Source organism: Aulonocara sp. 'chitande type north' Nkhata Bay, linkage group LG11 (genome assembly GCF_057382095.1).
Source record: "Aulonocara sp. 'chitande type north' Nkhata Bay isolate Kocher_YH1m ecotype deep benthic linkage group LG11, A_spYH_male_GT1.1, whole genome shotgun sequence".
NCBI lineage: Eukaryota > Metazoa > Chordata > Actinopteri > Cichliformes > Cichlidae > Aulonocara > Aulonocara sp. 'chitande type north' Nkhata Bay.
Genome location: NC_141354.1, coordinates 25911205 through 25932742, shown reverse-complemented (window position 1 = coordinate 25932742; position 21538 = coordinate 25911205). Strand labels below are relative to the sequence as shown.

The window sequence follows — 21538 nt, the reverse complement described above, 5'->3', positions numbered from 1 at the left end:
TTCTGACCTTCTGGTTGGGAGAGGTATAAGAAGAGCCAACAGTTTCCATTCACAGTGTCTTCTGGTGGATTTTTTTGGCATTACAGATGTAAACCAATTGGTAGAAAAGACTCAACAAGGTAGGTCAATTTCAGTGAAAGTTAGATATAGGGCCCGAAAATGTGTACCAATTGGTTGAGCAGAACGCTAAAGGGTTAAGACAAAAGATGATCACTAATTTTATAAAATGCTCTAATGCACAAGTGGTCATATTGAATGCGTTCAGTTTTATAAATATCTTGGGACATCTGTTGACCCCAAACTGAACTTTGTGTGTGGAGTTTGCATGTCCACCCCCTGCCTGTGTGGGTCTTTTCTAAATTCATTGTAGGTGTGAATGTGAGTGTGAGTGGTTGTCCTCTCTCTGTGTTAGCCTTGCAAGACACTGTCAACCTGTCCAGGGTGTACGTGGTCTCTTACCCTGTGACAGCTGGGTTCACCCCCACCCTGAATCAGATAACCAGAAATAAATGGATGGATGGGATTTACTGAGTCTGTTTTGTCCTCTTGGTTACTGTCATGGTTTGGATATTTATCTGTGAAGAACAAAAACTCACTCTGATTCGTTAGCCACAAATGAACCCAGGATCCCTGTTGGCTACAAGACAGTTACTGTATAGCGATTGACAGGTTTTATTTTTTGTTTTGACGACATGCACTTTTTGTATTTTGACTTTCAGTTTCCATGTAGATAAAGGCCTCTGGTCCCAAAGTACAGAACAACAGTGCTTAAAAGCAGCTTTGTTCCAGCAGCCGTCACTCAGATGAACAAGCAGCTTTGTTATTCTACATTTATCCATCCAGCAATCGCTGTAGACCATGCCAACTACCGTAGCATGTGAGGCGGTGTACACCAAGCACAGGTTGCCAATTTGTTGCAAGGCTAATGCAGAGAGGGACAAAAAAAAAGCATTCACACTCAGATTCACACCTATAGCCACCCTCAGTGTGTGCATGTTTTTTGGACTGTGGGAGGAAGCCGGAGTCAACCCACAAAGACACGGAGCAAACTCTACACAGAAAGGCCCCGGCCAGACGGTGGATTCAAACCCAGAACCTTTTGTCGTGAGGCAAAAGTGCTAATCGGGAATTTATTATTATTTTTCTTGTCTATCGTCCATTTTGAAAATGTGCATGTGAGGATGGATGACTTCCCTGCTGCACACTGAATCTACTTATGGGTACAGACAAAGCACTTTGATCCTGAACTCCACGGTCGAGGAGCCCAGGTTTCAAAAAGAAAACAGGGAAAATCCCGATAATCCTGGCTGGATTTTATAAAATGATTTTTAAATATTGAAAGAGTATCATTTAGGAAATTAAATACAGCTTTTTGACACTGCACATAAGTGTCATGTTCATGCAGCCAACAGTGTTAATCTAATTAATCATCTATGGAAAGAACTGGACTGAACTCTCAGCTGGGAGAAAGATAAGCAATCAAAAGCAACATTTTGCTTCTGTTAAATATAGAATGAAAAACTCTCTCTAGATTTTTATGTACAAAGCTGCTAACGCTTTTATGTGTTACACTGCAAAAGAGAGATTTCAGGCACAGCACTAATCATCCTTTTATTTCTCCTATAGGTGATGCCAACCATTACCTGGCAGCTATTTTCATTCCAGTGGGTGTCCTTGCAACTTTGGCCCTTCTCACCTTGTTCTGTGTCTGTCGTCCAAGAGATGAGACATATATAAGGCAAAGTAAGATGTTTACGTCCAGGAAGTGCTCATTTTCTGTCGCCTCTGTCAAACTCTGTGATTGAATCAGTTCTGAGAAACAATAAACGTTCAACAAGATCAGTGTGGAAATTACTGTGAATTTAGGGTTATCATGCCCTTTGCTGATATGCTCTTCACTGCTTTTGCTAAGTCATGTTGAGTCACCACTCATGAAATGTGAAAACACACCAGTTTCCTATTACTCATTATTCAATCTACTGTTTTTTCAGCTATTGCAAAGCTCTGGAATGAGGTACAAGTCTAATGAACTCTCATGTGTTTACACAGATTACATCCTTTTTCCTTTGTTTGCGCCAAATTCATGGTTGTGTTCTCCTGTAGGAAGGGCGAGTTGCTTCTCACAAGTCAAGGGAGCCAACTCATCAGTTCCCCAGAGACTCATTCAGTACAAAGCAGCAGCCCTCAACACCTTCAGCAGCCAATCTTGGTACAGCTGAGTAAAATGAAGACTTCTTATGTGAAATGCTTGACTCACTCGAGAAAAAATATGCTAGAAACAAAAAGATGCAGCTGTGATACCGTTATGAGTCCGAGTTGCACTTAGCTGTCCTGTTCTGTAGATTATAGGTTAATGTATCTCTGTAGCTTGCTAAAAACATCCTTTGATGCATTCTCTGCTCTTGTTTTCTCCCTGTAGGTCCAGTCCATGTGCACAATCCAGGCACAGTCATCTTTAGCTTGCTCAGTCAATTTACGGGTCAAGTCGGGCCAACGACCGAATGCGGGAAGACGGCTGAGAGAGCGAGGAGAGAGGAAGAGGATGAGAGAAACTGTCCAGTGTTTCATCCTGCATCTTCTCCCAGCATTCATCTCTCTGAGGAGGAGAGGAGTGGAGAGAATGACACCATTTTCTTCCCTTCCCAGGAGCAGGGGAAAGACTCCCACATGTCGAAAGAGGAGATCCTATGATGCATCTCAAAAAATTCAGAAGACTTGGATACAACAAACTTTGAAACCACAGATGAGTATGGATCATATTCGTCTTTCCTCAGCAAGCTGCGGATGCACTGACTTTGTTTCTGCAGCTTCTGGAAAACACTCACCTCAGAAATGTATTAAATCTCGGAAGAACAGCTGCAAAGTGGTCTTCTTTGTAAGTTATGATTTACGAACTCTTGTATATACTTTTAATAAGCTTCTTTGGCTCAGTGCAAAGAATGCCATCCAAGGTGTAGAAAGCTTTGTTAGGTAGTTATTAGGTAGTTTTAGTCAAATTTATTAAGTTTATTTTAAATGAAAAAGAAATAGAAGAAAAAATGTACACAGAACATCCACATGTGATATTGAAAAGCTGGCTACAAAAGCAGCTAATTATGTCTGCACATATATGTAGATATACATGAAATATGTTTAACTTTATGTACTATAGTACATACTTTCCTTTCACTGCCACAATGTCCCCTCTGTCTTATCAGTTCCAAGATTTTTACCCACCACAATTTTATACACTTCAAAGTCACAGATGCCAAAATGATCATCTGTCCTCTCAGGAAACAGCAACAGTTTCAAACTTTCCACCTTCTGGCATTCCACTGATCAGCACGGCGCGGAGTGCCTTTTAGCTCCATTTAAATGTCCAAAAGCAGTGACGAATGTTTTCCATCTGGGATGTGCCACCGAGTGTCTTGTTAGGTTCTCGCTCCTCCAAATTCCAGATCTGGTCTTTAACACATAGGTTGGTCACATTTCCCGCACACTTCCTGGACGGGCTTGGACACTTCTTCATCACATGCAGGTTGTGTGGCAGGTTTTTCAGCCAAGAAGTACCCTAAGCAGCAAGAAATGACGGGATGGTTTTAATAAGAATTTAAACATTTGGGGGTATTTATAACACAAAAGTTCTAAGAAAAATATTAAGTGATTTAAAAGAAATCTACTAACCGTGAGTGAACCTAATCCAGACTAAAAATGGCTTGATTTTTGTCACAACAACCAGTGCAATTCCTGTACACAGGAGGGCAATTATCACCAGGAACCACACCGTATCTATAATAACACATGAGAGAGTTAGTTTCCATAATTTACATCAGTTCAATAATTTCACAGGCAACACAATTTGGCTACTTTACCTGCAATCGGTTTAGTGGCGAGCCTGGTGGTGGTAACATCAGGTGTCGCCACTAGAGGGAAACATAAAAAAAAGAGAACCTTATAAGCTCACTGCAGGCATTATTAGTTCGATGACAAGATGACACTATTGTGGCTTGGATTTGTCAGTGAGCTCACTCTTTTGTCCCTAATGTTTAACTTATTTCATCATGTGTTTGTGTGTGTGTGTGTGTCCTTTCTCCACGGTTACTACAGAAGAGGCAAACAGTTACAAGAACATGCAAATAGCTTCCAAGCATTATTAACAGCTCATTTGTTTGGATTATTTTTAGTCATGTAACAGTTTCAGCTGAATCAGAAACATTTTAGGGATTCTGACTATGACCTGTCCACATTACTGTATGTAGGCAGGATTACAGTACAGGAAAACACATGCTACAACTAGGGCCTCTACAGTGACATTTAAAAAAAGAGACAACAGACTGTTTTGCTCACCTGCCCTCGTACAGAGCCCAGAGTGATAATAACACAGGACACGACATTAAGACTTTGAATCAGTTAACAGATTCATGTACTACACCCCTAAATCTGCCTGTCTTCTAGAACTTGTTATCATGGATTGCTACACTGTTACTGAGTTATGTTGTAGGGGGGATGGAGGCATGAAAGGAAATTTCCTTTAAGCACTGCGCAGAGCTTTGCCAGGAGGCTGTTGAGGTAGACAAGAGAAGTGCACAATTCTCACATTCTCACCTGTGTCTGTGCTCTCCTCTGTGGTTAGGTTTAGGCAACTCAAGCACTTCACATGAAGTTAGTAAATTCCCTAACCTTTGTGAAGTGCTGATGGTGCCAAAACGTAACCATAATTAAAAAAAAATCTGTTTAAGCTGTAAGTTGTAAACAACATTTCTTCATTGTGTTTCATGAAAAATGCGATCCGATAACAAATATTTTATTTTTTAATTTGTTGTTGTTTTAAACACTTTTAAACACTGATGTTATCACCTCAGAGTGCATACTTGTCCCTCGCAGACACAGTGGGTTTAAGGTGGATGACATCAGCGTTAAAGGCATCTAAACTCATTACTGGCAGACTGAAAGATGCTAAAAGGCCACATAGAGCTGACTGACCTCTGTAGGGTTGTGGGTGATGACTATCTATGATTGGGTTTCTCTAAGCAAGTCTTGACGTTAGTGCTGCTTTGCAATATCCTGATGGTACTTTTGTGTTGATATCTTCTTTTCTTTGGGTTAAAATATGCACTCAAAAAATTAGTCTTTGCCCTCATAAACACAAAATGAAACTGAAGTATATCAAATCAAAGATTTATTCATTTAATTCATTAATCGTGATTTTTTTTAGGGAGCTCAATGTAAGTTTCATTTGGCCAGATTCCATTAATTTGAACATTTTACGTTGTACTTACGTAACTGAATGTTTTCATGTAATCAGATTACTTAACGTCACCACTTTGGGCATGAATATTTTTTGAGTGTGAATGTTTCCTTGTTTGTAGGTACCCCACTGGATCCAGACAAACACGCTAGTAAATGCTCTTGTGCATACATGTAAATAAACAGTTTCTTTTAACAAACTTATTACTCTGAGCTACTTTCAGTCTTGTTTTCATAAAATAAGGCATTTGAACTCATGGGTTCTCAGGAGTATTTTTAAATAAAAAGAAGTTATATTCCCAGATGTAGTTAAATGAGTAACTTCTCATGAAAAATGAGCATTTGCTGCCCTTTTGTGGTTCAGCCTGTACACTCAGACAAGTTTGACGCCTAAATCATTTTGGTGTAAAAGATGAGTATATCTGTTATGTTATTGCTTTTCATGGTAGTGTTAAATTAGTCTCCGATCTTATGTCTTTGGGCAACGCATCTACAATGTTATTTTTTGTGCTTTTACACTGATAATCTGTAGCAAATTGTTAATGAAAGAATGCAAAACGACAAAGCTCCTTAATGAGAATGTGATGCTGCACGTGGCCCTCAAGTGTGTTATGGTTGAAACTATTCAAAACAAAACACTGCAATGAATAAATGATAACCACTGTGTCAACAATTGTTTCACATTTAGTTGATTGTGCCGAGAAGGGCTCACTTACCAGTAGTAGATGGAGGGACGGTGGGTTTGATTGTGGATACACACTCTTTACAGTCTTGGTCTTTGCACTTGTAGCCAGCCTTACATGTGCACACATGAGTCGGGTTGCAGTCTGTCTTGACCTCCACTTTTGCTGTGGAAAAACACGGTCATTGTTAAAAGTGATTTAAAGACGGATAAAGTTGAAAGTGTGTGCAAAGGATGTCTTTGTGATAAAACTGAAAATGTGAAATGACTCACAAAGCTAGGCACGACAGGTAAAGATTCTGGTTTGAAGTCATAAGACCGTTATATTATCACGTCTGGTGCTTCTTCTTTAGAGAATTTTAAACACTTTTAAACACTGATGTTATCACCTCAGAGTGCATACTTGTCCCTCGCAGACACAGTGGGTTTAAGGTGGATGACATCAGCGTTAAGTGCATCTAAACTCATTACTGGCAGACTTTAAAAACTAGAAACAACGAGCTGAAAGATGCTAAAAGGCCACATAGAGCTGACTGACCTCTGTAGGGTTGTGGGTGATGACTATCTATGATTGGGTTTCTCTAAGCAAGTCTTGACGTTAGTGCTGCTTTACAATATCCTGATGGTACTTTTGTGTTGATATCTTCTTTTCTTTGGGTTAAAATATGCACTCAAAAAATTAGTCTTTGCCCTCATAAACACAAAATGAAACTGAAGTATATCAAATCAAAGGTTTATTCATTTAATTCATTAATTGTGATTTATTTTTTTTAGGGAGCTCAATGTAAATTTCATTTGGCCAGATTCCATTAATTTGAACATTTTACGTTGTACTTACGTAACTGAATGTTTTCATGTAATCAGATTACTTAACGTCACCACTTTGGGCATGAATATTTTTTGAGTGTGAATGTTTCCTTGTTTGTAGGTACCCCACTGGATCCAGACAAACACGCTAGTAAATGCTCTTGTGCATACATGTAAATAAACAGTTTCTTTTAACAAACTTATTACTCTGAGCTACTTTCAGTCTTGTTTTCATAAAATAAGGCATTTGAACTCATGGGTTCTCAGGAGTATTTTTAAATAAAAAGAAGTTATATTCCCAGATGTAGTTAAATGAGTAACTTCTCATGAAAAATGAGCATTTGCTGCCCTTTTGTGATTCAGCCTGTACACTCAGACAAGTTTGACGCCTAAATCATTTTGGTGTAAAAGATGAGTATATCTGTTATGTTATTGCTTTTCATGGTAGTGTTAAATTAGTCTCCGATCTTATGTCTTTGGGCAACGCATCTACAATGTTATTTTTTGTGCTTTTACACTGATAATCTGTAGCAAATTGTTAATGAAAGAATGCAAAACGACAAAGCTCCTTAATGAGAATGTGATGCTGCACGTGGCCCTCAAGTGTGTTATGGTTGAAACTATTCAAAACAAAACACTGCAATGAATAAATGATAACCACTGTGTCAACAATTGTTTCACATTTAGTTGACTGTGCCGAGAAGGGCTCACTTACCAGTAGTAGATGGAGGGACGGTGGGTTTGATTGTGGATACACACTCTTTACAGTCTTGGTCTTTGCACTTGTAGCCAGCCTTACATGTGCACACGGTGTTATGAGTCGCGCTGCATTCTGTCTTGACCTCCATGTTTGCTGTGGAAAAACACGGTCATTGTTAAAAGTGATTTAAAGACGGATAAAGTTGAAAGTGTGTGCAAAGGATGTCTTTGTGATAAAACTGAAAATGTGAAATGACTCACAAAGCTAGGCACGACAGGTAAAGATTCTGGTTTGAAGTCATAAGACCGTTATATTATCACGTCTGGTGCTTCTTCTTTAGAGAATTTCAGTTTGATGAAACAAGGTCTTTCTTAAATGATGCTTTAGTGTGCACACCTCAATCTGATGTTACATATTAGCAATCAGCGAACTACTTATATGACTTCCAAAGAGTCACAGTCATCCCAAAACCAAACACACAAAGTGAAAATCGTAAACAGAAATCATTTTGTGGCATTTAGGGTTACAGAGGGACGTAGCACAACATGCAGAGTCTTAAAAGCTCACCAGCCAACAGCGGTCCACAAGCAGAATAAAAATATTTTCACTTTTTCCAGACAGATTACTATAAAATGAGCAGCTGAGGTCACAACACGAGGACTGTGGACATTTTAAAGCTGGCAGCGACTCTTCCGTGTGTGCTCAGCACTGTTTTACTCTGCTGTCTTATAATAATGAATTAAAATGCAGCGAGAGCAGTAAGCAGCATAAACATACAGAGTAGTAAACAGAAGAGAACAGGTAACCAAGCATTTTGTTCCATGAAGCCCTCTGAGGTCCACACATCCAAACTCTTATCATCATCACCAACAAATCATTGGCACCAACAACACAGAAGCACTTTTTATATCACTGCTCTGCTATGCAAAGTTTTTGAGTGGGCTGAATTATTTCCATAGCCGTTAATTGGTATAAAGCCCCTTCTTGTGCTTTGAACGCCCACCTTCCTCTGCTGAAGAAATGTAAACAGTTGTTCTAATGTGCAGGTGTATAAACAATAAGTAGATGTTTGGTCGATGTTAAATGTCTATATGTATCTGGTTTGTAATTTGGAAAAAGGTATGTGAGCCCTTTGATTATGATATGTGTAAAAAAGGCTTCTTGGTTGACACACAAAAAAGTCAAATTCAGCTAAAATGCACATGTAGCCAAAATTGAGACCGAGAAACTCAAATTTGTCTCAGTTCTGTGTTTTCTCTTGTCTGTTTTCCACAGTGACATTTAAAAAAGGCACGACATGCTGTTTTGTTCACCTGTACCAGCACAAAGCCCTGAGTAATAATAACATAGGACATGACATTTCTGCTCTTTCCACTGTTTGCTGCTTTTTTGGTATTTTGCTCTTTTTTCCACTGACATGAAGATGGTCTGCTTTTTCAGCCTCCTCCTGTCTCGGTGGGCTGTGCCGCAGACCATGTCGAGATTACTGTGTAAACACAAACTTCTGCTGCAGAATCTCATCATATTAAACCCCAGTGCTGGCTCACAGTTGGTTTCACAGACCCCCTTCTCTTCCCCTTCTGTCTTTCATCTCCTTCTGACTGTATCCCCCCGTTGATACATGAAATGGGAAATCCCCTTGTGTAAGTTTTGTATATGCAAACTTCTCTGAAATCCTGAGTTGAGAAACAGCTAGCAGTCTGACTTTGTCAAAATTCTGTGGAGTCATTGGTCAAATGCAGTGGTCAGGTCGACAGAGAGTTAATGACTCACTCACACATCTCACATCAAGAGAGAGCATGATAGAGCTCACACACTAACACAAAATGTATAAGCAACCACATGTTTCACTATAACAAGGGGAGGGGGGGTCCTGAGTAGTATTTTTACTGTAATGCTTTGTCATTCTTCTATCTGCTTAAAAGATAACAGGTGCGCTCTAGCGGGAATATCTGTGTACAAGAGCTCGAATCAATGTGTCTGTAGAAAAACGTGTAAGTCGTAAAACCCACTACGTCATCATTCCTGCCACTAAAGCTCTTTGTGCTGTCAGTCTAAAAATTGCCTTAAAGTTTTCACACATTTCAAATCCTCACATGTACTGTAGCGCCTCCACGCCCAAAGCTAAAGATGTGAAGTTACTCACGTTTACTGCAGCTGTCACAAAATTCACAGTTCATCGCCGTGTTGTAGCCGGCTGTGTATTTCCCAGCTTCACAGGGTTCACATTTATGGTCACAGTTTTTCTGTGAGCGTCTGGCCATAAACTCACCTGGAATATATGAAACATCAGTTTGCAGTTAAAGCACTACTGTTGACATCACAGCCATGAACTTTAATGGGATGTGAGGAAGTTACTGTACCTGCAGGGCACTTTTCACAACAAAACGTAGGTGATATATATGGCCAGCTGTACTGTGTTGGACTGCAAGTGGGCTTTACAGGGTTAGAAGATAGCAAAGGTAGGAAGCACAGTAATGGTAAAATAAAACAGAGTGGCCGCATCTGGGAAGAAACATACAAGAAAAGAAGAGGAGGAGGAGGAGGAGGAAAAGGAGGGGAGTAAGCAGAGACAGGAGGAAAAGTATTACTATCATGATTCTGTCAAATGTATTCACATAACAATCCCAGCAGGCACTCAGTGAAACACACTAAAGATTAAAGATGATAAATATCATAACATCTTCCATTCTGAGAAAAAGAATTCGGTAGTCAGGCTGCCTAAATATGTTAGGACACACATTTTAAATTCTAAAAAAGCCTGTAACACACTGATGATAAAACACATACAAAATACAACACTAAGAGAGACCAGCTTTACATCCTAATGCAAACAGGTTACAAGGCTCTACTAAAACATTCAAAATGATAAAGTTATAGCTGAAAATACATGCTGTGAAAATCTTTACTTACTGTGGAGGAGAGGTTTTAGCAAGATGTCACTTGGGACCCTCTGAGCCTGAGACTGAGCAGGGGACGAGAAGTGTGTCAAGGGACTATTCATAAAATGTCAGAGATGACTCATCCTGAAAACCTTACATATTAACAGTCAACATCCTTGTCCCACTCTCTCTCTCTCCTGTCTTTTTGGAGACCACCTTGGCTGTGCACAGCAACATACCCCCGTCAGCCTCCACATTTTTCCATCATCCTATCTCTCTCGTTTCCTCCAAAATCTGCTTTTGCTGCGAGCACTCTGATGCTTTTTATTCTCTCGTTTTCTCTTTCACCTCTGCCACTCTCGCTCTCTCTCGCCTCTTCTTAGCACAGGATGATGAAGTCGTTTAATGTAAGGCATCGTTTACCTCATAGGTATCTTTTTACTCTTATAGAAAGGTGTTAATGAGAAAAATGTCATTCCAAGAAATTACTTTGTGATAATGAGAAGGCGTGTAATGTTATGAGGATTGAAAACATTGCAATGCCAATTGCATGCATAGGTCCCAAATTGCTCATTACAAAATTTTTTTATCATTTCAAATATAAACATTTGGCTGACAAAAAACCAAAATGTTTCTGTAGAATAACGTGCAAGTTAAGAAACAGTTATGTTATTCTTTATCAACTCATATACACATTGGAGCAATTAAAGGATAATATGCGCGATTATTGGCTGTGTGTGTGCGTGCGTGTAATCCAACTGTGTTGTCAGTTGGATTACTCAGAAGGTAAGGACTGATTAATATAAAAATGTTACCAAAAGTGGAGCATGGGTGAACCTACAATTTTAAGTTTTGGAGTCAGATTTAGAGCCAGGATGACAGGCAGACTGAGGCGAACAAAAAGCGAGCTGTTTACTGCAGACTGATGTCAAGGTTGTACAAATGTGAATCATGAGGGACAAAGGAAACTGAAAACTATAACTACTGAAACCTAAGACTTGAAAGCACACTAAGGCCTTCAAACACCAGAAACACCAGAGGTCGGGACCACTGGGAGGGAGAACAGAAACATACACAGACAATATACACAGAAGGGTAATTAGGGAAAGTGGAGATAAGACACAGGTGAACTAAATCATACAGAAAACAAGGTACAAGAAGCAAAAATAAAGGAAACGCACAAGGAATTCTAACTCTCAAAGTAAAACGGGAAATGTGATAATTAAATAGGGAAGACATACACGTGAATGAATTTAATGCACAAGACTTGACATAGCAGAAAGGGAACACAGGAAGGATTACAATTACAATTACAAGGCAACTAGGAACCAAGAATGGGGCTAAATTTACTAAGAGTAAAAAAAAACAAGAAATGATATAAAACATTAAACAAACCTAATAGAAAGTCAAAAAAAAAAACTTACACAATGGGCAAACTAGCTGAGTTTTTTTTAAAGGCTGACATTTTGATATAGGACAAAATTGGGCATTTCACATCACAGCTTCACACACACTTCTGAAGTGGGATAACAAAAAAAAAAGTGAGGCATCATGTTTAAGATAGACTCTCAATATAATCACAATATTAAAAAAACGATCCGGATCCAGACATTCATCTGGATCCAGCAGCTCATTTGTTCATGGTGTGGACCTCATTGATATCCTTGTATGAAGTCTTAGACTGTCTTCTGTTAGTTTCATGCACACTTCAGTTTGTTATCTGAAGGTTGAGTGTATTTTTTCTGAATTAAAACAAAAGGTATATTTTCCAGACGGGGGTAAAACCGTGCTGTAAATGATAAGAATGATATGTTTCTAGTTAATTGCTTTATTATTGGTGTAACTGGTAGCGTAGGTGTGAGAACATTAATCAGCAAAAACTGACAAAATGCCATTAGTGTGTAGATAGCTGCCAGCCAGCGATAATTACTATACTTGACCTCAGTTTTCACAGAAACCAAGCCACAGCACGTGACCTCCTTTCAACAGTGAAACGGGGACTAGGTTTAAGGAAATAGGGGCAGCCTCAAGTGACAAGTGTGACTATAGCTGAGTAGCAACACTCAAACAGAATACAGAGATGACTGGATGAGAGATGACTGTGCAACAAGACCATGGCTGATCATGAACTGGTTACAGCAAAACTGGTCATGCTTATCTTGAGGTTTCAGTATCAGTATTGATGCTTGACCGTAAGAGTTGATACGTCTAAACAGAACTTCAAAAGTTCTTGTGCCAGGAACATGTTGACTCTTTTGTTATGAAGTAAACAGATAAACAACGCCACTTTTTAGTTGACAAAATCTGCATGCTGAGTCAGAGATGAGCCAGTCAGTCCTCACAGCTGGACTAGAAGACTGTGTGGGGGAATCAACAGTCTATTTGCATGTGCATTTTTGCAAAGACCTATGTATGCCAAACGGGTTAGTGTAAGTGACACTTTATGTGTGACACAGAGGAAGGCTGGGTGAGAGGGAGGAGGAAGAGTGAAGAGATGAAGATGCTTTTTTTGTTGCTACCTATAAAGGAAGGATGTGGTTTTTCTGAGGAAGCACTTGTCTTGCTCTGCTGAATGAGCTCTTTTAGTATACTGTAATAGCAAAGTCGCGTGAGGTAACGCTCTGCTGGCCTCTTTAATAAAGGACTGGTCTACTACAGGATGCTCTTTTAAAAATTATGGTGCCTATAAATATAGTTAAGTGATACTTGCCTTACAGCCTATGCTTAATCTCTGTAGTCAATTTCACAGTATGCAAAGACGTTTTTATCAGGTCCTTTCCAGAATAACTAATGATTTCAAAGTAATGGCTTAACCACTCAGCGTCCACTCAATTGGTGATTCGTTTAGGAGTAAAATGATACAAAGGTATTAAAGGTTCATCCCTTTATAGGACATTTTCAGATCTTTGGCACATTCAAGCAGAAGAGAGCAAGACGAATGTCATAGACTGCAAGTGTGGAAAGAAAGTGAAAGACGTGCACAGACCAGGTCCCTGACAGAAGCTGGGAAGAAGACACAACACGGGAGTAAAGGGAGAGCACGGGGATGTATTATCATTTATCGCACTGTAAATAAACGCGCCGTTAGCGTTTTGGGTCCTATTTTCCTCCACATCCCCACGGCTTGCCCTGGCAAACCGTGACAGAATCATCCCGCGTCGGTGGAGGCTGCACACTATTAAGTAGCTCCCTCCGCCGATGCTGATCCGCTGACGGTGTGTGGCATCTTCCTCGGGCGTGGCCAGCAATCTTCAGCCTGCAGCCCGGCCTCCTGGTTACAGCCACAACCACGCACACACCTCCCTATAAATACACACGGAAAAAAATAACAGTGAACACACACACAAAATATAAAAAGGTCCACAACTGCTCAGGGACCCTGGGTCCCTCAGAACGTTTTTTAACGTTTCAACGTTGTCTTTAATTAAAGAGTAGTTAATAAGCAACCCCGTTTACAAAAAGCAGCTGGCACACCTTAATAATGTAAACAACATGGCCTGCAGAGAGGTCAGTTAAGCATCCATAGCAGATGGCAGCACCTGCCTGCAATGATGGTACTTGTGACACAAATGTGAAAGCTACATACATGATATGTAGTAATGTCCCCTCCCTTTCATCACTGTGCTGGCTTTTAAATTCCTCTTTATCCCCTGGGAGGCAATCTTTTACCTTTTCATTCATTAGATCACAGCTCAGGCCCCAAAACGCTTCTGGATCGTCTTTGGTTATGTTTTTTATCTGGGTCCGTCCTTTGGGAGGTTTACGGGCTTGCCCAGCTGTGAGCAGACGCACAGAAAGACCCAGAACCCGTTTGAGACATACATAAATACTGAGCCACCAACACCTACACGTTATTATTACAGCTGTTTGGCCACGCCATTAACTCTGCAGTTATTGAGTCAGCGGAGCGTTGGCGACTTTTCTGCACAGTGTGGCTCAGCACTCTGTAACTTCACTTGGTCTCGGCTTCATAGATAATTTCTGTGATTCCTTAATGGCGCCAAAAGATTAAGGGGTGTTGTTCAATATTTTGATATATACGATGCCCTCCCCCGCAATGACGAAGTGGAAATCGTTGCTGGAGAGAAGACTGTCTGGAATATCCTGCTTAGTCTGCTGCCACTACGATGGAGGACTGATGGATGGATGCCAGATTTTAGCACTCACACTGGTGCGTGGACGTGCAGCGGCTTGCAGTCCTTGCCACTTGTATACAGAGGTTTTCTGAATATGAAAACCTACAATGCAATGCTAGTATGAACTACTAGCCCACGCAGTCTTTCGCACCGAGGTGAACCCCTCCCTGTATTTGGGAAAGACTAAATCACCCTCTCTCCGAGATACTCTTTTTATCCGGTCAAGCTACTGGCCTATCGATGTTTAACTCTATGTTTTAGGTTGTGGATTGTTCCCTTAGATATCTGTGTATATATAGTCTAAAATTTAATTTAATATCTTTTTTTAATGTAGAAATTTCCAATTCATTTTTTTTAAAAAGCTGAAAATGATCGTAGTGTGCTTTTATTTACAGATAGCTCCACATCCCAAGTGTTTTATGATTCTCGTTATTGTCCTTATTGAACTGAAGTTGACTTGTCTGCTGGTTTAACGGCTTTCCTACAGGTTTGTTGTGTTTTTGAACCTCAGGTGCAGTTTTGCCAGTTTGCCTGTGAAACTAATTCCTGTGAAACGTGCGCGTCACAGCATTTCCCGTTTGAGACCGCCTCCCCTCTTCAGAGACTGGGCAGCAGCAGTTCTGTCGCGCTGCTTTCTCTAAAATATATATGTGTACTTCAGTAACTGAAATGCCGATTTCCACGCAAGGAGCTGAGGTTAAGAAATATTCCTCAGAGTGACGGTGGTCGTCCAGGTAAGTGACAGTTAAATATCTAAGCAGTGTGTCTGTGGGAAGGAGCGATTCATATCAGACTGTGGTGGGCGTTTGTGTGGTGGGTAGTTAAATCGAAACCAGTGACAAGAAAAAAGTTAAATGAAAAGTGCAGGTTAAGTTCTCAAACACGTCAGTGTAATCTGTAAATACGTAAAAATAAGACACGTCGAGTTTTTGTGCGCTTAAAAACACTCGAAAAAGTTTCTAATCTCAGCCTTTGACCGCGACAGGGAAGCGAAGAGGGAAGCTGCCCAAACAAGTGGCGCAGATATGCGACCTTCGTTTACTGAGCACAAAATCAGTCTCTCTGTGAATTATTTCTTTAGGGATCACACTGTCTTCACAGTAGTCACACCCAAACTCGTCCTCTTTAAGGTGTTTAAATTCATTGAATTAAGGGCTTGTTAACGGGAGAAGATGCATAATGTGCAGTATTATGTGTAGGATTGTATAAAGCACCGCTCTGCTAATAGTCAGCTTTAATAAAAAATCCAGGCGAAAACATTTGCAGCCTCAGCCCCCGCACGCGTTACATATCCGTATACCTGTGGCGTTACATTTGTGAGATAAATGAGATAAATTATTACCTGTGCAGCGGCTTGGAGAGAGTTTCGTTTAATCTTCTCACCATGCTGGGAAAACCACTTCTGATAATTCAACCTCTACCACACATACCATTTCATCTAATCTATTTAAAATTTCTGTCCAATACAAGTCTATGGACACAACGTGAACCCGGGGTTCACTTTGTTTCACTTCTGCTAATTTAAATGTAAAAAATAATTTTTAATAATGCTCCACATCTCTATGCAAACTCCTTCTATGTTATCAGGAGTTGAGCAACCAAACTTGGCAGGTCTCGGGGTTCTTATCTATCATCAGATGTTATGATGTCATTTGGTTACCTAGCATTCACCTACCAACTGGATTAAATAGCACATTTTTAGCATTTATCCAACCATAACACCTGATAAAAGCACAGTATGTCTTAATGTTATGACACAATACTGTAGCATATGAGTAGTTCTAAAGTGCACAAGCAAACATGGTAGCGGCTGACGCGATTAGAGCTTTAAAATGCATTCTGCTCTCTGCCAAAATCCTGCTTTATGATTTTTGTACTGTGCCTATTCCTAAAATCCTTTTTGTTAATTACCATTCAGCTGACCAGAGAACAGACCGCAATCCTACACAGCAGCCAAGGGGCCAGTGCGAGGATCGGGGGCTGATGGAGTGCAGCAGCTATGCTATGCAACTACACTTCCTCAAATTAGTGGACTTTGGGTCATTTTGATTATGGAGGCCCTTCGGCACAGAGGACAGAGGAGTAAAAAAGCCTCTTTTGGCACCTTACTTTGCCTGATGGTGAGAACACCTTAAAGGTCACTGCATGAAGAAATGAGAAATTCCCTTGTTGGGAACTTCTCTTTGGATATTCATTGTAAATTCTTTGTTTTAGTGCATGTTCATCACCACTTTGGCATCGTTACCAGAGTCACAGGAAGTTAATAAGAACTGTAAACCTGACGAGTTTCACACTGAAGATGGAATATGTTGCAACAAATGCAGTCCAGGTACTGTATGAGCCACTGTATGTCATATATATCCACAGTGACAAGCAAATAATCTGAGACATCATCAAGCTAACTTTTTGTTTTTACACGTAATTTTCCTGTTTTCAGGTTTTAAGCTTCAAGAAAAATGTCATGGTCCCAAAGAGAGATCAACCTGCACACAGTGTCCGGGAGGACAGTACTTAGAATTTATGAACTACTCCCCCAACTGCCTACCTTGCAGAACCTGCAAAGGTAGAGCAACTTTATCCTTTCCTGACTCAGTCTAACATGTTAGATTTAGAAGTATATCTTCAGCTTCAGGTTTGCCTTACTTGATTTTCTTTTGTGTGTGTGTGCGTTCCTTTCTGCAGCTTTAAAGAATGAAATCCAGGTGTCGCCATGTTTAGGAAACCAGAACACTAAGTGTCGATGTAAATATGGATATTACAAGATTAGAATTGACAGCGAAACCTTTGATTGTCGCAGATGTAAAACGTGCAAAGCCGATGAAGTGGAAATGCAGAAATGTAAGCCTTAACTTATTCCAGTACCCACTAAGTCATGGCCCATAATGCATTTCTTCATGTGAGTCTAAATAGAAACAATCTTGCTGTTCACAGGTACACCAGATAATAACACTGTGTGCAGATGTAAGGACAATTACTACAAAGACAACGGCAAGTGCAAACTGTGCGAGAGGTGAGCATACGACTGTTGTATGTGAGCTTTGTGTGTGTGCGCATTGTTCCTATTTCACTGTTTGGGATTGTTTGTTTAAATGTTAACGGGGAAGTGTGTTTGTAGAATTGAAACTCTCAGCACATTTCTCAGTCTTTCCATTTGTTGGCAACAGAGAAGTTATGACACATGAAAACCTGAGATGTGAACAGTCACTGAACAAGTTCTCATTTGTTAAACACACGGTCTGTCTGTCCCACTCAGGGAGGAAGTAAATGTTTATAAGTCTTAGAAACACTCGAGTCAAGCCGATGTAGACAGATGTCTTATGTGGATGTCTTATACTTAAAAAAATAGAATTATGAATGTAAAAATCATGGCAACCCACATTTTGTGTTAGTTAATAATTTAGCATGTGGATAGGTACAGTGGTATTTATCATGGGAAAAAACCTGAGAGCCCAAGGGAACTTGCTGCCCGTACTTTCAACAATCCCGAGCTACATTCTTTCTAACAAATAAATGTAGCAATTAGTAGTGATTGTGACAGCTGAATAAGTGTTAATTCAACACTAATTACTTGCTTAGTGGTAACTTTGAAACAGTACTGAAAGTGTGAAAATGAAATTGCTTGAATTCATATGATGATGTAAAAAAGGCATCTTGGCTGTCATGTGAATCGTTTCCTCTTTAAGATGTGCTACTTCCTCGTCCGTGTTATGAAATGTGTTCTCTCTTCTCCACAGTTGCTCTCCTCAGTGCAACCACTTGTGTTCAAAACCCACAATAGGTGAGCACCAACCAGGCCCTCTTTCTCACAAAAGAGTGAGCAAATAGAATAATCATAGATGTACTTAAGCATATTATAATATTATTAATAATTTTGTTGACTAAGACATAATGTATGTTTTTTCAATTCTCAACTCCAGTAAAACTTTACATTTTCTGTACATTTTCTTTTCTTATGTTTTAATATGGATCTATTTTTTTTCTGTAACTCTCTAGCTACTTCAAAAGAAAATACGCCCAATGAATCGGACTCTTTTGTCAGTATAATTGCTGGAGCTGGAGCTGGAATATTAGTGTTGATGGTGTCGGTGGTTTTAATGACGTACGTGATCACGAAACGACAAACCAAAAAAAGGCTACTACGGTCCTCCCAGCGATCTGACACTTCCCAGGAATCTTGTGAGGTACGTTGATTTAACTGCCGGTCGTTACTTTTCTCAGTTCGGTCTACAATCTGCAGACAATAAATAGGATCTGCTCTTGTTTTATAGCAGGTCTTGGTGAAGAGTGAGGAACATTTGGAGACCATTGTGACAGAGGTTCCTCAGACTTCTGTGGCCCAAGTGGAGACGTCCAAACTGCCTGACTGTGTCCCGCTGGAAATCAATCGTGAGTGTATAGCTCCTCATCAGAGGTCCAGTGTGCAAGCTTCAACAAAAAGTGCTCAGTTGTATCGCTTTTGCTCAATACCCCTATTCATTTCTCCCCCCAACAGTCTCTGAGCTGATCTATGCCGTCCTGGATCTGGTACCTGTGGTGCAGGTGAAGCAGCTGGTGCGTTGTCTTGGTGTGACTGATACAGAGATTGAACAAGCAGAGATGGATCACCGATCCTGCCGGGAGGCTCACTACCAGATGCTGCGGGTGTGGGCCTTACATTCAGGTGGAGGAGGACGAGGTGGAATGCTGCACAGGCCACTGTTCAATGAATTATTAGAAAAACTAAGAAATATGCACCTGGGGAAAGCAGCTGAGGAACTGGAGACAAAATATGGCATTCAGTAACTCTGTAAAACGTGCCAAGAGGAACAAAATGCTTATGAGCCCAAGTATTGCTGGCTTTAAGGACTCAATCGTGGATGCCAAACTGGCCTGGTGCTACAACAAAAGCAGCAGCTTTATTTCACAGTACACATATGAGACTGAAGACTTTGGGTCCTTCTTTGACAATCACACAGCGAGATGACGGGAAGAAACAACTAAGAACAAATGAACAAATGGCTGAAAGCGTCGCAGAAAATGTTTGCATTCAGATCATTTTCAAAGAGCTTTTTACAATGAGTAGTTTTTTACATTTTGAAAACCAGGATTATTTCTTTATTGCTGAGCAATATCTGAGAAGACTGATGCTACTCTCTTCACATTATATATAATCCTACAGCTATTTTGTACCTTTAAACCAAGCCAAGCTATACTCCCCAAAGCAAACTATGTTTCCCAAAGACGCAGACATTCATTAACATGACCAGTGTTAAAGGCTAGTTGTTCCTCTGGCTCTAGAATGACAGTCCTACGCTGCACCAGTAGAGAAGTCCCAAGTTGGGCGTTGAGACAGTTTTGTGACCAAAAGTAGCCTCAGGAACAAATCTGACAACTTAAAAAACAAACAAACCCAAAATGAGCAATGTAAGTGTAGCGTGAGACAATGTGATGGTGCAATTGTAGAAATGCCAAAGCAGACAAATAGATTTTGAGGTAAAACATGCAAAAAGAAATGTTTGAGATTCCAAAAGAAGGTCTAGTTGAGTCATGCCAGGTAAATGTTGGCACGTACGATGGAAGAGTGGTGGAGAAATTGCACTCATTCGTTGTAGCGTAGGATTCAGGAGGCGTTATCACTGTGCGATCGGCATACCTCAAACTTAATATCCTGCTAAAGCTTTTTCCTGCTAAAATCTTGCAGTCTGAATGCACCTTAACCAATGTGTTATTTCTTTATTATCACTATGACAAGTCTCTTAAAATGGTTGATGCATTTTGTACCGTATGCATTTCTATGTAGTTTTATTAACTTTTAGGGGAGTCAAATGTATCTACTTTACTAGTGTGTTTAACTTAAGCTACCCATTTTTTTTTATTGTAAATAGTTACAATTAAAAAATAGTTACAAGTTAAACTTATTATTGCAAAACATGTATTTCTTTCTAGAGGGAAGTGGTGTATTTAATCCCGGTACCGTTGAGTTAACAGGTAATGTTTTAATAGGACAGTGGTTCACAAACATTCTGTGGCATGCTTCAACTTAAAAATCTATTTATCAACCGCCCCCACCCCCACCCCCACCTCCTTTCCCTTGCAAGAGCTCGTGCACGGTTTCTGTCACTCATTAACATCGATGAGGAAGGAACTTAAAAAAAGAGGGACAGAGATTCTAGTTGAATTTCAGTCATATGAAGGTCAGCACAGTAATACTGACAAGCTTTTTACCCCTTGATTGTGCATGTTCTTCCTCTGGTGCTGCACCCACACAGGGAGGCCCACCTTGCAGTTGAGGACCACTGAAATTGTATTGGAAACTTTGTGGTTCCTACTTACAGTAGGGCTGACTGCTGCCACATTCAATGATAAGCTTTCAATGAAACCCTATCATGCAAGCATTATTCATACTGCTATAGAAAAGAGGACACACGTGTTCCCAGTGTCTCTCAGCTGAGCGACTTTTATAATACAGTTGTTTCACCGTGCAGATTCACATAGCAATCAGTAACATTTGAATTGAAAAGTGTATTTTCAAATGGTTTTATACTTAAAACAAAAATATTTACCGACTGGATGATGATTGTCAATCAATGTTGCGCATCAATCAAATGTAAAACTCAAGTTTTAATAAATGTGTCATGTCTCTTTCTCTGTGTGTCTGAGTTACATGTGTGAAAAATGTAATTGTGCATATTTCACTGCAGGCACGCTGCCAGTCTGCATTCCAACGGGGCTTTAATCATTAACACGAAATGTTATCTTTCTGTGGCTTTAAATGGAAGGACGTTTTGCTTTAACCTAACCTGATAGTTTTATAAAAATTCTATTTCTTTAGCTACATTCCTTTGCCTAGACCTCTTCCCCATAACTCCCTGTGCATGCAATATAAAACACTGAATCTCGTCTCTGTATCCCTTATTGGTTTCTCATATAATGAATAGCTGAACGAACACACACACACTCTGCTGCTGTTTTTAAACTTTCCTGGTTGTTCGGGGTGATCAATAATCCTGATTGACAAGAAACAACAAAACAGATCACCTTCAAAGAAGCAAGGCACCACCTCCGCTTCACTAAGCACCTTAACTGCGACACATTAACCAACCCTCAGTGCTGATTTGTTGACTGC

General features: G+C 40.1%; 3 protein-coding genes and 1 long non-coding RNA gene across 6 annotated transcripts in view; 2 read left to right on the top strand and 2 right to left on the bottom strand.

The window, feature by feature from the left end:
• Positions 1-7370, top strand: part of LOC147319111 (uncharacterized) — a 31145-nt gene extending 23775 nt beyond the window's left edge. For both annotated transcript variants that reach the window (XM_086311451.1, XM_086311450.1), the window contains exons 8-11: positions 1627-1743; positions 1992-2014; positions 2104-2209; positions 2420-7370. In XM_086311451.1, coding sequence (XP_086167577.1) covers positions 1627-1743; positions 1992-2014; positions 2104-2209; positions 2420-2691 — 518 coding nt within the window. In that variant the 3' untranslated portion in view covers positions 2692-7370. The remainder of the gene's footprint in view (positions 1-1626; positions 1744-1991; positions 2015-2103; positions 2210-2419) is intronic.
• On the bottom strand, positions 3001-10806 carry LOC147319110 (uncharacterized). Its single transcript, XM_086311452.1, has 8 exons — positions 10329-10806; positions 9779-9920; positions 9562-9687; positions 7431-7568; positions 5943-6074; positions 3852-3902; positions 3664-3768; positions 3001-3550 (listed from the first exon to the last, which is right to left on the bottom strand). The coding sequence occupies exons 2-8, from the start codon at positions 9918-9920 to the stop codon at positions 3447-3449; spliced, it is 798 nt and encodes a 265-aa protein (XP_086167578.1). The 5' UTR covers positions 10329-10806; the 3' UTR covers positions 3001-3446.
• A 924-nt stretch (positions 10807-11730) lies between these two features.
• Positions 11731-16001, bottom strand: LOC147319109 (uncharacterized). Its single transcript, XR_015131521.1, has 2 exons — positions 15776-16001; positions 11731-13600 (listed from the first exon to the last, which is right to left on the bottom strand). It is a non-coding gene; the product is annotated as an uncharacterized LOC147319109 (long non-coding RNA).
• tnfrsf1a (tumor necrosis factor receptor superfamily, member 1a) lies at positions 15007-21057 on the top strand. 2 transcript variants are annotated; one of them, XM_086311446.1, is made up of 10 exons: positions 15007-15167; positions 16352-16553; positions 16648-16762; positions 16871-16996; positions 17116-17271; positions 17365-17443; positions 18168-18211; positions 18427-18614; positions 18705-18819; positions 18926-21057. In XM_086311446.1, exons 2-10 carry the CDS (start codon positions 16485-16487, stop codon positions 19213-19215), a joined length of 1182 nt encoding a protein of 393 aa, XP_086167572.1. In that variant the 5' UTR covers positions 15007-15167; positions 16352-16484; the 3' UTR covers positions 19216-21057. The 2 variants fall into 2 exon arrangements, with proteins under 2 accessions (XP_086167572.1, XP_086167570.1); XM_086311444.1 differs by having other exon boundaries at positions 15008-15167; positions 18702-18819.
• The last annotated feature ends 481 nt before the right edge of the window (positions 21058-21538 follow it).

Bases quoted from the DNA above. Each gene is read 5' to 3' on its own strand.
- LOC147319110 (XM_086311452.1), bottom strand. From the start codon at position 9,920: ATGCGGCCACTCTGTTTTATTTTACCATTACTGTGCTTCCTACCTTTG. The intron at 6,075-7,430 runs GTAAGTGAGCCC...GTTTTTCCACAG, and splicing joins CGTCCCTCCATCTACTACTG to CAAAAGTGGAGGTCAAGACA. The intron at 3,903-5,942 runs GTAAGTGAGCCC...GTTTCCCTCTAG, and splicing joins CGTCCCTCCATCTACTACTG to TGGCGACACCTGATGTTACC.
- tnfrsf1a (XM_086311444.1), top strand. From the start codon at position 16,485: ATGGAGGCCCTTCGGCACAGAGGACAGAGGAGTAAAAAAGCCTCTTTT. The intron at 16,763-16,870 runs GTACTGTATGAG...TCCTGTTTTCAG, and splicing joins TTGCAACAAATGCAGTCCAG to GTTTTAAGCTTCAAGAAAAA. The intron at 18,212-18,426 runs GTGAGCACCAAC...GTAACTCTCTAG, and splicing joins GTGTTCAAAACCCACAATAG to CTACTTCAAAAGAAAATACG.